The 17,277-nt window shown below is 37.9% G+C and overlaps 1 protein-coding gene across 6 annotated transcripts in view; it reads left to right on the top strand.

The window, feature by feature from the left end:
- Window positions 1-17,277, top strand: part of KLF12 (KLF transcription factor 12) — a 431,680-nt gene that overhangs the window by 291,288 nt on the left and 123,115 nt on the right. For 5 of the 6 annotated variants that reach the window (XM_047720132.1, XM_047720130.1, XM_047720128.1 and 2 more), the window contains one exon: window positions 8,779-9,325. In XM_047720132.1, the coding sequence (XP_047576088.1) occupies window positions 8,779-9,325 (547 nt within the window). Of the gene's footprint in view, window positions 1-1,526; window positions 1,596-8,778; window positions 9,326-17,277 lie in introns of all 6 variants that reach the window. The other variant, XM_047720133.1, reaches the window with a different exon arrangement.

Raw genomic sequence — 17,277 nt, 5'->3', positions numbered from 1 at the left:
CACTGAGCGGAAAGCAAGACAAATGATGACCAAAAGGGCACTTGTAAGATGAATCTTGAAAAAAAAAAAAAGGCTTTCCTTTTTAGGGTGGCTAGGTTACTCAGTCAGTTAAGCATCTGCCTTAGGTTCAGGTCATGATCCCAGAGTCCTGGGATGGAGCCTCCCTCTCTGCTCAGTGGGGAGCCTGCTTTTCCCTCTCTCTCTGCCTGCTGCTCCCCCTGCTTGTGTGTGTGCTCTCTCTATCTTTCTCTCTCTCTCTCTCTGTTTCTGTTAATAAATTAAAAAAACTTGAAAAAAAAAAGAAAAATAGGCTTTCCTTTTTAGTAAAATAAAATAGAGAAGAAAGTACAGTGTATACCCTTTTCACAAGTGGTTGTTTGGTGACATATACACTCAGAGCAAAAATGGCCAGAGGTGTTTCTTGCTTGCCTTCAGCACGGTGCTCATAACTCTAAAATGTCATTTATTTATGAGGGAAACCAAGGCACAAAAACTAAGACATGTGTATTGTGTGCTTTGTGTAAAAAAAAAGAATGTAGCTCATTAATTAAATGTATTTGCATCTAAAATAATGCTGTATAACTTAAAACTTCCATGATCGAGGATATGGAATCATAGATAGAGCTTATTTCCTTTTTTACATGAAGTGCACAGTACATTTCCTGTTTTAAAAAAAATGTTGAATTAATCACCAAGTCAGAGAATGAAACTGACATAAACTAGTTTTCCTTTGAGACACAAGAAGAAAATAATGCTGTGCTGTTTCATTCCATGGTAAGACGGGTCAGCATCCCAAAATAATTAACATAACTATGTATTGTCATAAAGCTAAACTGTGGATTGGTGTAGGTCATTTATATTGTGGAATTAACAAATGAAACCAGTTAATTAAAATGTAGTCCACTTTACAGATCATCCTATGGGTCAATCTAGTTAAGCAAAAAAATTTAAAAAAAAAAAACCCACCAGTGTCACATGACTGTCTTCTATATTTTAAGAGATGTGTTTGTTTAAAATCACGTGGACCCTAAAAGTCTTATACTATTTTGACTTATTTAGCTACTTTTGTAGTGCATATATCTGTTTGGTCGATTAGTGAACACTGTACCTGTGCAATATAGTGGTTGCATTTCTGAAATCCCACATCAGAATATTTTTTGTGCAGTGCATTGAGTCAAGTCACTTCTGAGAGTCAGAGTCATAGATTAGGTTGTGTTGGGATTTTTAGTTCTGTTTTTTTTTTTTTTTCCAAGATTTATTTATTTATTTTAGAGATAGAGCTAAGGGAGCAGGAGAGGGAGAGAGAAAGAGAAGCAGGCTCCCCACTGAGCGCCCCAAGGCTGGAATCAAGAGTTGGAGGCTCACCTGACCAAGCCACCCAGGCCCCCCTGGAATATTTAGTTCTGAGAGGGGGAGCTCGTTTGCTCCTGTCCCATCCTAACCGGCATTACTTAAAAGCACTTGATACCCTTAATACAATCTATAAAACAATTATATGAGTTTGGAATTATATTGCTCTTTTGTAGGTAGATAAACTCACACCTAGAGAATTTTAATGATGATATACCAAGTTGGCACAGCTAGTAAGTGACAGGGTAAGTCATGAATTCTTTTGTGATTAAATCGAATTTTCTTTCTTATAATAACCACACTGCACGCTTATAAAGCTAAGGTGATCCTAGCAGTTAAACCATGAGCTATGTAATGTTACGTGACTTTTATAATCTTTTCTAAAAACTACCATGAGATTATTTCTCAAGTTTATAAAGATAAGTTGAGATACAATTTGTTTAAATGCTGGCTGGCTGGGTGAGTAGATGAGTGGCTAGATAAATGGGTAGTAGGGACACCCTGTGTGTGTGTGTGTGTGTGTGTGCGCGCGCACGCACGTGCAAGTGCGCGTGTGTGTAAATGCTCTGCTTCTTTAAAAATCCCTGGGGCCATTAAAGATGAAACAGACGGCATGTAAATCTTGGATAACACTTAACAGAATACTGTCTAAGCAGCCCTCAACCATGACTACACATAACAATCTCTGGTGGGTTTTCCAAAGATGAGATTGTGTCCAGACATTTTTTCCTCTCTTGTTAAGATTACCAAGTGTTTAAAAGACATGACCAATAGTAAAAGCACTTTTTAGTCGTTGCCAGAACATAATAAGATTCAGCTGCTGATAACGGCCGACTATAGGAGACACATCCAGTACTATGGGTACCGGCGTTAGGAGATTTTAGATTCATTTTTATATTCACTCAACAGAACACATAAAGCTTAAGTTACCTTTTAAAATATTTGTTCAGGAAAAAGTTTATCTTGTTAGGAAAGCTCACGTGTAATCCCCAGATCACTGAAAGGAATATGTTCACTAGAATATTATGTGTAATATTTTATTGAGTGGATATTATGATTAAAATTGGCTTTTGGAGTTTTGAAGAAAAGACTATATGACCATATAATCCTGTTTGTATTTATCTTTATAGATTTTCACATACATATTTTATTAAGTGTATTGTTACATTTATCTTGTTGCAGTTGGTGTATATTTAGGCAGTAATTTGTTAAGACATTTTATTTAAAAATTTCTGTCATTACCCTTTCAAGGAATAATATGTAATCCTTTGGAAAGATCATATGTATGTAATGATTTACATTATGAAGTGTTTCTACAGTGATGAATTACACCTCAGCCCTTGGTTTGTAAACCTATGTGGGAATCTGGATAGGTAGGAGAGATAAATTTGTGGTGGAAGTAGTCACTATTTCTAAAATTAGAACTCTAGATATATCTAATACAGAAGAAAAAAAAAAGAAAAATCAAGACCGTGTTTGATGATAGCATGTTCTTCATGAAGTATTTTGTTCTTTTCATGATAAATCAGTTGAGATACTTCATGAAATTCATTATTCTCATGTGTTTAGGGGTGTTGTTTCTTTTAATGATGTCAAATATATTAAGTGTTTGATCATCATTTCCACACCAGGACATCAACAGCAAAATTCAGCTAAAGTCACCACTCCCAGACAAAAATCTTGGTGGCTTTGATATAAACAAACAACAACAGGGGCACTAAGTTGACCCTGAGATTGAATAGTCCATCCGTGTTGTAGCAAGAATTGAGTGGTTAGTAATCAAGGGTAGAATTTTAGTGTGGAATCCTTTCTTTGTTTTTTTTTTTTTTAGAGATTTTATTTATTTATTTGACAGAGAGAAATCACAAGTAAGCAGAGAGGCAGGCAGAGAGAGAGGAGGAAGCAGGCTCCCTGCTGAGCAGAAAGCCCGATGCGGGGCTCGAACCCAGGACCTGGGATCATGACCTGAGCCGAAGGCAGCGGCTTAACCCACTGAGCCACCCAGGCGCCCCTTTTCTTTGTTTTTTAATAGAAGTTTCTCTGTGGTGCTTAAAACTTCTCACTTCTCTTTATTTCTAATCTTTTCAGCATTCCTACCCCTTATGTGTTTCCCGATAACATGCCATATCTTCTCTCACTTTCTCAAGTATCCGTACAGGCATTCCTCATTGTATCAGCTTTGCTTTGTCATGCTTCACAGATAGACTGGTTTGTTTTCTTTTTCCTTCTTTCTTTCTTTTTTTTTTTTTTAAAGATTTTATTTATTTTGACAGAGAGAGCACAAGTAGGCAGAGAGGTAGGCAGAGATAGAGGGGGAAGCAGGCCCCCTGCTGAGCAGAGAGCCCAATTCGGGGCTCGATCCCAGGACCCTGAGATCATGACCTGAGCCGAAGGCAAAGGCTTAACCCACTGAGCCACCCACGCACCTGTTTTCTTTTTCTTAAACTGATTAGAACTTGTGGCAAACCTGCATCTAAGCAAGCCTGCTGGTGCCATTTCTCTAAGAGCATTTGCTCACTTTGTGTTCTGTGTCACATTCTGGTGATTTTCACAACATTGAAAACTTTTCATTTTATTCAGTTGGTTATGGTGATCTCAGACCGGTGATCTCTGGTGTTACTATCGTAATTGTTTTGGGGCACCATGAACTGCACCCATATAGGACAGTACCCTTGATAAGGGTTGTGTGTGTTCTGACACCCCCCCCCACCAACAGCTATTCCCCATCTCTCTCCTTCTGCTTGGCTTCTCTGTTCCCCGAGACACAACAATGTTGGAATTGGGCTAGTTAATAACCCTATTGTCTCCTCTGCGTCTTCAAGTGGAAGGAGCAGGCATACATCTCTCACCGTCAATCCAGAGCTAGAAATGCATAAGCTTAGTGCAGGAGGCTCCTCAAAAGCCGAGATAGGTTGAAAGCCAGGCTTCTTGCACAAAACAGTTAGCTAACTTGTGAATGCAAAGGAAAAGTTCTCGAAAGAAACTGCAGGTGTGAGCCAGTGAATGCACAAGTAGAAAAGTGAAAACAGCTTTATTGCTGATAGGGAGAAAGTTTGAGCGCTCTGCATAGAAGATCAAAGCAGCCACAGCAATCTCTTCAGCCAAAGCTCAATCCAGAACAAGGCCCTAACTCTTGAATTCTGTGAAAACTGAAAGAGGTAAGGAAGCTACAGATGAAAATTGGAAGCTACATTGGTTCATGAGGTGTAAGGAGAGAAAGAAGCCATCTCCAGAATATAAAAGTGAGAGGGGAAGCAGTGATTGCCGCGGAGAAGCTGCAGCGAATTCTCCAGTACATCGGGTTCGGATGATTCATGAAGGTGGCTACACTGAACGACCAATTTTCAACCTAAACAACCTTCTCTTGGAAGAAGATGCCATCTGGGGCTGTCATAGCTGGAGAGGAGAAGTCAGTGCCTGGCTTTAGAGGACAGGCTGACTCTTTAGTGAGGAGCTAATGCAACTGACAACTCTTAAGTTGAAGCCTATGCTCAGTGACCATTCCGAAAATCCGAAGGCCCTTGGGAATTCTACTACACTACTGTGTCTGTGCTCCGTAAATGGAACAACGAAGGCTGGATGACAGCCCCTCTGTGTACAACATGGTCTCCTGAAGCTTTTAAGTCCCCTCTTGAGACCTACTGGTTAGAAGAAAGATTGCTTTCACAAGATGACTGCTCATTGACAGGGCACCTAGTCACCCAAGAGCTCTGAGGGAGATGTGTAGAGATGAATGCTGATTGTATCCCTGCTAACATGACGTCCGTTCTGCAGCCCGTTGATCAAAGAATCATTTCAACTTTCACATCTTATTATTTAAGAAATACATTTTGCAAGGCTGCACCTGCCGTAGACAGTGATTTCTCTGGTGGATTCAGGCTAAATAAATCGAAAACCTTCTGGAAGGGTTCCACCATTCTAGTTGCCCACACATTCGTGATTCATGGGAAGAAGCCAAAATATCAACATTCACAACAGTTTGGAGGAAGTTGATTCCAACCCTCATGGATGACTTTGAGGGGCTCAAGTGGAGGAAGTAACTGCAGATGAGGAGGAAATAGCAAGAAAACCAGAATTAGAAGTGAAGGTTAGCATTTTTTTTTTTTTAGCAATAAAGTATTTTTAAATTTAGATATGCATATTGTTTTGTTAGACGTAATGGTATTGTGCACTTGGGAGACTATAGCTGTAGTGTAAACATAACTTTTCGAAGCACTGGAAAGCCAAAACATTCACTTGACAGGCTCTATGGCAACATTTGCTTTATTGCCACGGTCTGGAGCTAAACCCACAGTATGTCTGATGTACGCCTGTAGTCCTTTTATTTAATTTCTAGCTGCTCCAAATACCTCTCATTTGATGTTTTCCTCCGTCTCCCAGAACTCTTGTTGTTGCTCTTGGTTGTGCGCTCCGTTCCCATCACCTCACGCTGCTGCGTGTAAATGGATTTACCTCAGAACCGATGCATTTCAATCTTTCACCTTTCAGGAAATGAATTCCAAATGATGATTTCAGGATCTAGTCTTTCAGGTCTTTTCTCTTTCCTAAAAGAAGGAGCGGAAGTGGGCCACAGATGTTTTGAAACCATTTTGAAGTGGTATTGCTAGCTTCCCACCTGTGGATGTGCGGCCCGAAGCTATAGGGGGGCTTTACCTGCCGCCTCTCAGTAGGAGAGATACCTATGGGCTGTGAGGACGTAATATTATGTCAATACCGTAAACAGGTGAATGGTACAATAAAGACTTTGTTCTCTTTCTACTGACGAGGAATCATTTGGGGACATCCTGGCTGCATTTCACCTGCTACATGGGAAGAAGGATCCGACACACGCCTCTGTGATGGTGGTCCTTGTAACTTCATGCATAATGTGGCCAGCGTTCCAAAGACAACGTGTGTGGTCCTTGTGTTGGATTTATCCTTGCTAATTATCATGACCATTTTCTATATTTTGGCTTAAGCTCATGTAAAAGCTAAGTAGTTCTCACATGCTTGAAAATACCTAGAGACTCTTAATATTTGGTCCTTCATGGCTTTCCTAGGATATGCAACAGAATTGTAAGAGGGACACTCTGCTTCTGTTGTTATAAAACAGTTTAAGGAGTAAATTTGTTTCTGAGGGAAGGAATAAGCAGATGTAAAAGGTGAACTCCTGTTCATAATCTAGAAAAGTCGAAGCCATTCACAAAGCTCAGTGACACTTGATGTCTCAGAAGCCATCTCTACAAATAAGCCCTATCTTTCTCAGCTCTTATATTGTCACAGTCCGTTAGTCTTCTCTTTATATTATGAAATGTTGCTACAGTGATGACTTACACCTCAGCCCTCAGTTTGTAAATCTGCATAGAAACTTTTTGTCTAACGAGACAGAAAAATCGCTGTTTCCGAAATTAGAATTCCGGATGTAGTTAATACAGTAGGAAGAGAGAAACTAATCAAGCCTATATTTGAAGTCAAACAGTGTTTTGTAACATGTATTTAATGACATATTTTATAATTTTAATGACAAACCACTTGGGATATTTTATAAAAGCAGCCTCAACAAAGAATTTCTATGTGGGTATAACACACTAGTAAGAAATATCTTAGATTGTTCTAAAAAGAAATTAAATGATAATGCTGGGAATCAATTGAAATACTGTTCTAGTTAGAAGAGTAGATAATGCTAATAGCTTTTTTAGAAGTAACCTGGTTTATGGTATTTGTGGGGGTTTTTTCTTTTGTTTTGTTTCTTAATGTCTGAAAAGATTTAAAGAGTTATTTCTCAGTTTCAATACAAAGAATGAAATCTTGGCACTGAGAATTTCATGCAGTAGATTGGATGGTTTATTTTTATATTTTCTAATTCTCTTCTTTTTTGTGTGTAAGTAACCATCTTAGCTTAGGGAAAAAAAACAACAACAATAAAACATCAACCCGTTTCCCTTTTTAGTTGATCTGGTACCATTGTTGACTTATTATCTTGTTGAATAGAATTCCCTTGCACTACTGCCTATTGTATGTTTTGAATGGAGCTATAATTTATATTCTATAAAGAAAGGTTTTAAGAAACATGTTTTGTTCCTTTAAGTGTATGCTCAAATTTTAGGGGGAATAGCAAACTAAGATCTTTTATTAAACAAAGAATGAAATGAACCAATTTAATATAATTTTAGACATTGTTGTTCTGATGCCATAATGAAGCTGAAAAAATAGTTTTTGGTCTTTGTATAATAGAACATCAGTGCCTATGTTAGCCTGGCCAAATTAGATATAACCAAAATAATCTTTCACAGTCTAATTTTCTATGGTAAGGCTAGCCTGGCACATAACAATAAAATTGTAAGGCCATTTTGTTAGGCCTTGGAGGTGGGCATTCAATGAATACTTGTTGAATTTCTGAATGAATAAATATAAGGATAAATCATATTTTTATCTGGTAATAAAAATGTTAAGTCCATTAGTCTGGGTAGAATCTTGGATTTATTATTATTATTATTTAAAATTTGCTCATTAAAACTGAAAAGTATAAAAATGAACTCGTACAAAATTATCTTTATGTTAAGTTAAATAAAATATTCATAAACAATTTAAAATTTTCAGAATAAGTTTTTTCTAAAATTATTTCCTAAAATGTTTGTTGTGGTAGTTATGTACATTATTTTTAGAAGAAAAATGTTGCTATCATTAGGAGCTAAAATATAAACCAATTGTTAGAACACATTTATATTTAATAATGTAGCAATTGTGCTCCTTTTCAGTGCTTGTCATGAGAATGATATGGAAGCTCTTGCACCATATATGAAAGTTGAAATATAGTGATTTTCCCCAAAATTATTGCCAGGTACTTTTATGCCTCCAGATTATGATAGTATTGAGTAAGGGTTAGAATCACAAAATTGTAGAATTGCAGAGTTGGAAGGGTGTTTAAGTTTCTCTCCTCAAGATTCCCATCACTTTACAACTGAGGAAAGTGAGACTCACAAATGCAGAATGGGTCAAGCCAACAACATGAATGCTTTTAATTAGAATAATTGTTATTTTAAATAAATAAGTGGTTGTATTTATATAGTTTTAAGTAGGTAATGCTTTGTATACTGCCCTTGTCTTTTAGAGATCTTATGTACAATTGCTGTTCATTTTGGGGTTCTTGTGGCCTCTTTTCTCCTCCATGGAGTACTTCTTTCACTGATTTTAACAACTGTGTCTGTCTCTCCCAATAGGATGAAAATGTCCTTATAGGAGAGGCCTTGTCTTATGCTGTTTTGTACTTTTGTCCTCTCAACTCTAATCACGATGACTGTCACTGAGCAGATCTTCAAATATTTGGGGAACGGGTAGTGTCTCATAGCAATAAGGGAAAAATTAATAAGCACTCCAGTCATAAATCTTGACGTCTCTTCGGTATGTGATTAACAAGGATCCATATGTGTCCCCTTTTTCTCCCCACAGTCTCCAAACGTCCACAACTACCCCGATATGGAAGCTGTTCCCCTGTTGCTAAATAATGTGAAAGGGGAGCCCACGGAGGACTCGTTATCTGTAGATCACTTCCAGACACAAACTGAGCCAGTGGACTTGTCAATCAACAAAGCCAGGACATCCCCCACCGCCGTGTCATCCTCCCCGGTTTCCATGACAGCGTCCGCCTCCTCGCCTTCTTCAACTTCAACCTCTTCATCATCTTCTAGTCGTCCAGCCTCTTCCCCGACCGTTATCACATCAGTATCTTCAGCATCATCTTCGTCAACAGTATTAACTCCAGGGCCCCTCGTAGCCTCCGCGTCCGGGGTGGGCGGCCAGCAGTTTCTGCACATCATTCATCCTGTCCCGCCTTCAAGTCCCATGAATTTACAGTCTAACAAACTGAGTCACGTTCACCGCATCCCCGTGGTGGTACAGTCGGTGCCTGTTGTCTACACAGCTGTGCGGTCACCTGGAAATGTGAACAACACTATCGTAGTGCCGCTTTTGGAGGATGGGAGAAGCCATGGCAAAGGTAAGGGGACCCAATGGAAGCCTTGATTTCTTTCAGCGTGAGGGGTAACTGTGCCTTTATTGAGTGAGCTACCCCTGAATCGTGTGCAACACACCACATCCAAAGCTGTGCACCACGCAGACGTGAGCTGATGAGCACGGTCAACCGCGTGTTGGCATTGGTATTTGCTTCCGTGTTCTTCAGTCTATATTTTTACATATTGAGTCATTTAGTGTTGGAATTCAAATGTCTTCCTTTGCAAAATGCTGTTTGCCTTCAAATGGAAAGGATAATCTGTATTTAGCATAACTGCTTGTAAGTTGAGTCGCCAGTAAAATAATTCTAAAGTGAGGTGTTTGACTACAAAAGTCTTATGTAGCTTGAGGTCTTATCTTAGTGGAAGTTCCTGTCATTTTAAATACTGGTATGATTCGGTATGATGCAGTATTTCAAAATGCAATTTAAAATTCCCTTCCAGGATTTAGAAGGCAGGAAATGCTTTTCTACATAACTCTATTTAATAATACCTGGTTGCCTAATTTTGTATATAGCAGTTATGCAGTTGATCATGAAGTTGCTTTCCTACTTCTAAGCTCTTATTTTTTTTTTCAGTTTTTACTAGAAGGAATTAAAGTAGCATCATGCTGTCGATTTGGTCTTCCTTTATCATGAATCTACAATATAAGCCGTCCTTCTGTGGAAAAGGAAAATGCCCGTAATCATAGACTCATTCCCTCTAAAACTAAACACATAGGCATGTGTATTGTCTTCAGGGCCCAGAAATGATGAGGGTTTAAGATATGTTGTATTCCTTTTGTGTTGATATCGTATTACTACTGAGGCCCATCATTAAAATATGATTGATGAATACATAAACACATTGCCTTCTCATAAAATGCTAGTAAGCCTGGATTTTTATAATCCTATAAGGTAGGATTCAGTGCCTAGAAACAACAGTTGATTGTGAAGTTAGAGAGATTTTTGCAAACAGACTCTACAAAACTGCATCTGTCTTTGGCAAGTTATTGTCTTAGCTGCATTGAGTTTCTTCATAGCTCACTAAATGAATTGGACCTTCTTAGTATTACCAAGTGAAAAATATCACCTGATTTGCAGCACTAAGAGGTTTTAGTGTGCAGAGTTGGGCTGTAGCGTTCTGTGCTTAATGTGGAGACCCCTGTCTTTTGTGCTGTTTCGGGCAAAGACCCTGAACTAGTCCCACCACCATCTGAGTGACCAAGTAGATGAAAAGGAGGTATGAAGTAGTCTTTGCTTGGATTTTCCTTTAGTTGAACCCTCTCTGATGTTACTAACACTTCTGATCAAAAGGAGCTAACCGATTTGAATAATAGCATAACTGAAGGCCACTTTATGTGATTTTATTAGGTTAGGTATTTATCTTTCGTAATTTAAAGATGTGTTCACAATTTTTTTAAGAATTAGGAATTAACAAAAAGCAAAAGTGGAAGCTTGCATATTGTATTACTTTATGTGTATATGTGTATACCACAGAATCCAGTCCTTGTACCATTCCCCTCAAGGGAGATACTGCTTTAATTGTGAAGATGATTGATGAAGATTTTAATGTTGTTCATGACTTTTTTTTTTTTTTTAACAATTTTGACATACTAATGAAGGCAACAAAAGAGATACCTCTTTTATTTGACATTATCCTTCTAAGGGAGAAGTTATTTTTATTTAAGGGGATTGATACTGAAAGTGTATTGCCAAAATTTAATTTTCTGGAAACTATGTCTCTGCCGAAGAACTTTGTTATGACTCGTGCTATAATTTGCTCTCAAGTGTATTTGTTAGTTTCATGCCATGTCTTTTATTCAGCAGTTTTCTCTTGCCCAGAATAAAAATTGATATAATCATAAATCCCCTGGACTGTGATATGGACATTAGGAGCATGAGAGTCAGAATCAGGAATCTGAGTTAGACTTAGTCCCTTCACTTACAGTTTTGGACTGGGAAGTGTTATTCAAAGATTAAATGGGGATAATAACATGATCTATCCTTGAAGATTATTGAGGAGATTAAGTAAGAGCTTAATGTCTGGGTTAATCAACTATCAATAAAATGTTTGTAATTATTTTTTATCTCCTTCCCAAGGTACTTGAAACAGTAATGTTCAGAAATTTTTTCTCTGTCGTATAAAAACAAAGTTGGAAGGAAAAAAACATACTGAATTTACAAATGAAAAACTGCTCCCAAGAAGTTAGTACAGAAATGCTTCTCAAAATTGTTACTACAAGTTATAAGGGATGAGAGTTTACTATGAGAAATTATCTGGAAACATCCCATATTTTCTATTTTTATTAGTTTGTATTATGTTTTTATAATCACCATATTATACAAATACTGCTATAGCATTTTATAAGGTTTTTTTTTATTGTTTAACTGATTACTTAGATGATGGTAAAAGTGTCTAGTGGAGGAGGCCTGCCTACGTCACAGAATGAATAAAAGAAAGGGCATTTCAGTAATTCTTCAAGTCTTTATTTTGCACATGTCCCACTGGGCACTGGGCCAACAATGAAATGGCTAAGTGATAAAGGGAGCCCCTATTCCATTCCCATGTTGGACTTGTATATCTGATATGGATAAGCAAAAGAAAATATGATAGGGAAGTTGGATTTTCAAAATGCTAACAATAAAATTATAAAACTAACCCATATAAACGCAGAAGAATGTACTGGCTAATTATTTTTAAAGTTGTTATAACACATCTGGTCTCTGGTAGATAAATCGTTTACCTTATCTGTCATGTACATAAAGACCTGTGAACGTACCCATCCATGTTTTAAGATGACATATCATGTGAATTGAGTCATTTGTCCATTCAAGTATTTATTGAGCATCTGTCATGTAGTGAGTATTTTATTGGTCCAAGGATACAGTGTTGAACAAAACAGATGCTGTTTCTATCTCAGGGTGCTCATAGTCTACTGGGAAGTATCGATATTAAACAAACAAACAAACAAATCATATAATTAACTGATAATTGTGGACATTCTGTGCTTCAGTTGGATTAGAACATAGACTACGCATGGATTTTTGCCCAGGAGAGAGAGTTTAATTATAATTGCAGATGGAGAAAGTTGTATTTGATAAAAGTATTTTCACAGTGGGTATTATATATGGTTAGAAATGTTTCCACTGTGATGCTCGGGGGAGGTGGTTAGGGTTTGGGGATGAGGTAGGGTGAAATGTCCACGTGAGTATGCTTGACTGACAGAAGGAAGTGAGAAAACTTTCCAGTGAGGATAGAAACTCAGCCCATTCAAATATTTGAAGAATATTGGTCTAAAGGAATGACAAGCTAGGTCTGTGCACTGACATATCTCAGTTCGGCCTTGAACGTGATATGTGATCTGAAGAAAACAGCAGGATACTCTGGACAAACACAACTTGAGCTAGAGCTACAAGAGGGAGGATGTCAGAGAAGGTCTCCCAAGGAAGACATTTTCCCTCTTGATACCAAAAGGACAAAGTGGCAGTTAGCCCCCAAAATGGTTGTGCTGAGAAATGGGAGCTCTCTATGTAGAGGGAACAGCCAATGGATTGATCTGGACCGAGTTTTGTTGCTATGTCACCTGAGACACATTATTTATAAACAAGACCCTAAAGGGATTATTTGACCTTATAAAGGAGTTTCAGTCCAGCCTGGGGAAGTTTTTGGTAGGTTTCCCAGGAGATATTTTCATTAGTTTTTACAGATACTTAGTAGCAGAAAAGCATAGGAGTTATAACAGATCACAAGCAAAGTTGTTCATGGTTTGTAATTGCCTGGATGAAAGCAAGTTTTGGGATCTCCCTCCCTCCCTTCCTTATTTCCCTCCTTCCCTTCTTCCTGTAGACATACTATATGCCCAGTAAAATTCTGAGAATTGAGGTTCCAAGATGAGCAAATGTCTACTGTAATGGCCTTACTTTCTAGTGTAAGAGGCAAGCAATTTATGGCAGATGGTCTAAGAGCTATAATGAAAAATAAGCCATGGTAAGGGAACGGGAAGTCAAAAGACAGGAGTGCAGTTTTAGGTACAATCTGGCCTACCTGAAATGTACGTTATGATAATAATACCTGGGGAAGACCTTTACAGAAAGAGAGAACTGGAAGTTCAAAGACCCTGAAGCATGGAGGGTGCATGGTTGGTGTGAGGAATAACTACAGGGCAGCTGGTGGAACAGGAGGGGAATGAGCGATGGCAGAGCAGTGGGATATGAGACCAGAGGGGTGAGTAGGACCGGATCATGTACCGCCTCAAAAAATTTGGTTACATTGTTTGTTTTTTTCCTATCTATGGTGGGAAGTCACTGAACTGGACCTTTGAGCAGGAAAGGGACATGACTACTTTTTACATTCTTCCTTTCACAAGAATCGCTGAATCACTGCTTCATGAGGACTGAGAATTGGGAATCTGGCAGGGTGCAGTTCACTGGTGACGGTGACAGTGTGTCAGTGGAGTCATGGGGACAAAGGACTGACTGAAGTGAGTTTGCGTTCAGCTGGGAGGTGAGGAGAGGAAGACCAAGAGTCTAGGAAGCTCTTTGGAATAACTCTGCAGGAAAGAGTCGTACAGAGAAATGGATGGCGGGAGAGCGTTTTAGGCTCTCAAGGGAAGGATTTAAAAAGAGGGAGATATTATAACCCATTTGTATGGTATCAAGAATAATCCAATAGAGAGCTTGAAAGTGGGTAATTCTAGAGAGGAAAGAGCTGTAGAAGCAAAGTCTTTAATTGCACGTTCGTTGCTTATGTGATACTGTGGAAGTAACCTACATTTTGCAGTAATTTATCGGAATTCTAAAGTCAACTTATTAGATTGACAAAGTTTTTAGGGGAAAAAAAAGAGACACGATGGAGAGTTAAAGGAAATACAAAAACAGCAGATAATCATCCAGGGTCGATAATGAAAAGCAAATAAATTAATGTTCAATAAAATTGGGTCCATTGAGAGTTATAAAAGTGCTACCAGAATTAATGTAAGATCAAACATTTCTCATTCATCACCTAGAGGAAGGGATAGAGTAGTTGAAAACAAAATAAACCCAAAACACTTTGCATTGGTCCTTTAAAACTATTTTTTATATCTGAGTAATAATGAATGTTATGTTTTAGAAATTCAAAATACTTAAAGAGCAATGCCATAACCAGTCTGTGACCATCCAGCTGATGAGCTAGGAAAAAAAAAATGGACTCATCTCCTTCCTCCCATACTGAACTGGTCCTTTCTCCAGGAAGCTGAAGGAACAGGCAATTGTACCTTGATGCCCAGGAATGAGGCTCAAGCAAGAGCATGACTGATCAGTGGCTTTGGAATAATCAGAACTGAAAAAGCCTAAGAGCAGCAAGGGTGGCGTTCCTTAACCACCATCCCATTCTTCTGTCCCTGTGACTTTTGTAAAATGGATTGCCTAGAGGGCCAGTGTTCAGCTCCAGGTTCCTATACAGCCACTTTTTCTTCCATGAAAATGCAACCCCAGCAGCCTGGTCTACCAGAATTGTATAAAACATGTTTATTGCATTAAGACTCTTTATTATAATGGTGTCATACTTGAAAAACAACTCCCTATGGGTTCTGAGTGCATTATTCCAGACTTAAAACAATTATGCTGTTAGATCCTTGAGTAGAAAGTACTTTTTTTCCCCAAGATATCTGATGAGAGCATGTTGATACTGCTGTTAAGAAACCAGCCCCATTTGGGCATGTAATTCCTTTGGTCATCTTTTTTAGGAATGTTGTGGGTTTTTTAAAAATTATATTTAGATGAAGTGAAGAATCCTCCAAAAATATACCTTATTTTCATAGCGCTCATTCAGGAGTTTCAAAGGGATGTGGTCGTGGGCAAATCTGAAATACTCACACCCCATTTTCTTCCCTCCAGGCTGTTGCTTTTCTCAGCAGCCAACAGGAAGAAGCCACAAGTGTATTTTTAGTCCTGGGCCATTTCTATTTGTGAAAGGAAATACGGTCATTGCAGTGATTGCCGCAGTGCTGGCTGGAGACGAGGGCTCTAGCTCTGGCTTCTCCTGACCATGGAGTGTGGCTATGGTTTTGCTCTCGAGAAGCTCCCCCCTTCCTCCATTGTCTTCTGCTGTCAGCTCTCTCACTTGTGGATGTTAAGGATGCCTCATTTCAGGTGATGTTCCTTTAGTCACCGACTCACTTCCTCTGTCTCCCTTATACATGCCTGTCCTCCTTTAGTTCAGCGTTCAGTGGAATGCTGGTGTCGTCAGTCCATATGACAGGATAGTCCCAGGCAGCTGACCTATGCTTATGTGTATGGTTGTCTTTATTTTTGGAGTCATTGAACTACTGCAGCTTCCTTTGGTAAATTTATTCTTCAACTTACACTTAATTATGAGAACTTCCAAATGTAGTTGACATTTTAGGCCTCCATTTGATTTTTATTGATAAACCATTTACTTACTTATGTTCTTTCATTAAAAAAAATTTTTTTTAATGCTGCCTTTTGGGAAGTGGGACTGGAGTGTTGCTGACTTTGGGTTTACACTTCTGAAATATGGACTTGCTAGGACTTGAGTGTTTCAGTACTGTCATCATAAAGCAAAGGCAGGAACTTGTTAAAGAGTGAGAAAGCCAGTCAGCTAAGGTTAATGAAAAATGGAGTTTTAAATAAGAGTTCAGAATACTTTATGGAGAGATGCATGGGGCACTTGTTGCATTTACCTGATTTGCAACAAGGAGAAGAAATTTATTGGTGTCTTTTCACTTCTGGACATGTACAAGAAGTTGAATAGTTTCCTCCAAAAAACTGGCTTCTTGAGTTCTTGTTCATCTGCAATACTTTCAATTTGTTAATTTCTCTGCTTCATCTAGCATAAATTGGTTCAGTTCAAAGATTTGATGATAATAACTGGCTCAGAGAGTAGACAGAAGTTATCTGTATTGTGCTGAGAGAATTAGCAGAAAAGAGAGAATTCTAGATAAGCTCCTTGTAAACTGTACAATGTCAAAGAATGAGTTTAATTGGCTTCCCTCCCCACACACAGTTAAATATTAAATAAAAGTACAAAGCACAAAAGAAGAGAAAAAGAAGAACATAAGGATAGTAGATGGAATCCACATTTAGAGAGAGATGATACTTCACTCAGAAGTAGATATTACTCAAGGAGGAGAAGATGTAGATGAGGAAAATCTATTTATTAGAGAAAGTAGTTAAACAAGAGTTTAACAAAATGGCCTCTGTATTCATTCTGTTGTAAATTGTTAGCCACCACACCAGTTTAACTTGTTGGAGAAGTTCCTCCTATAGTTAAAAAAAAAGATTGAATTTATGTATAAATAAATATATGCTTATAAGTGATATTTTATTAATAAATATTCTGATGTAGTTGTTACATTCATTTTTCACCACACCTGAGAACTTTCTCAGGTAATACTTAATACATTGAACATTACATGTTGTATTTTTGGAATATAATATCTTTCATTTCCTTTGTGGTTTTATTTTTTAAAAACAAACTTTTTCTTTCCTGAAAAATATAAATTATCGTAAATAATAAATATACAAATTTAGTTCTTGCTTACATATAATTTTCACATAGTACAGGTGCTATTATGCTATAAGGAAATTTTTACTTTACTTAATACATTGCAGGTATTTATAGAATTATTTTGATGATATTTGGATATATATACACATTGTGAGAGACCTTTGGAAATCCAGCATCTCTGTATTAAATGAGCATTTGCATATCAAATGAGCATTTTATCCAATGAGTCTTAAGACCTATAGGAACAAATGAAAGAAGACTCTAAGATCCAAGAGGGAAACTCAGTCTTAGAATCATTGCTAGCATTATTTTAAATTAGCCTCTTAATTATTTACAACTCTCTGGCTGCGCTTTCTGTTCCCTATTTGTTCTTATTCCCTTAACTCTTTTTCTGTTCCAAACTATTGAACTATTGAACTATTTTCTCAGCTCTTTCTATTTGCCTGTA

Source organism: Lutra lutra, chromosome 3, assembly GCF_902655055.1.
Source record: "Lutra lutra chromosome 3, mLutLut1.2, whole genome shotgun sequence".
NCBI classification, from domain to species: Eukaryota; Metazoa; Chordata; class Mammalia; order Carnivora; family Mustelidae; genus Lutra; species Lutra lutra.
Note: the sequence above shows the minus strand (reverse complement) of the source record. Positions and strands in the feature narration are given on the sequence as shown.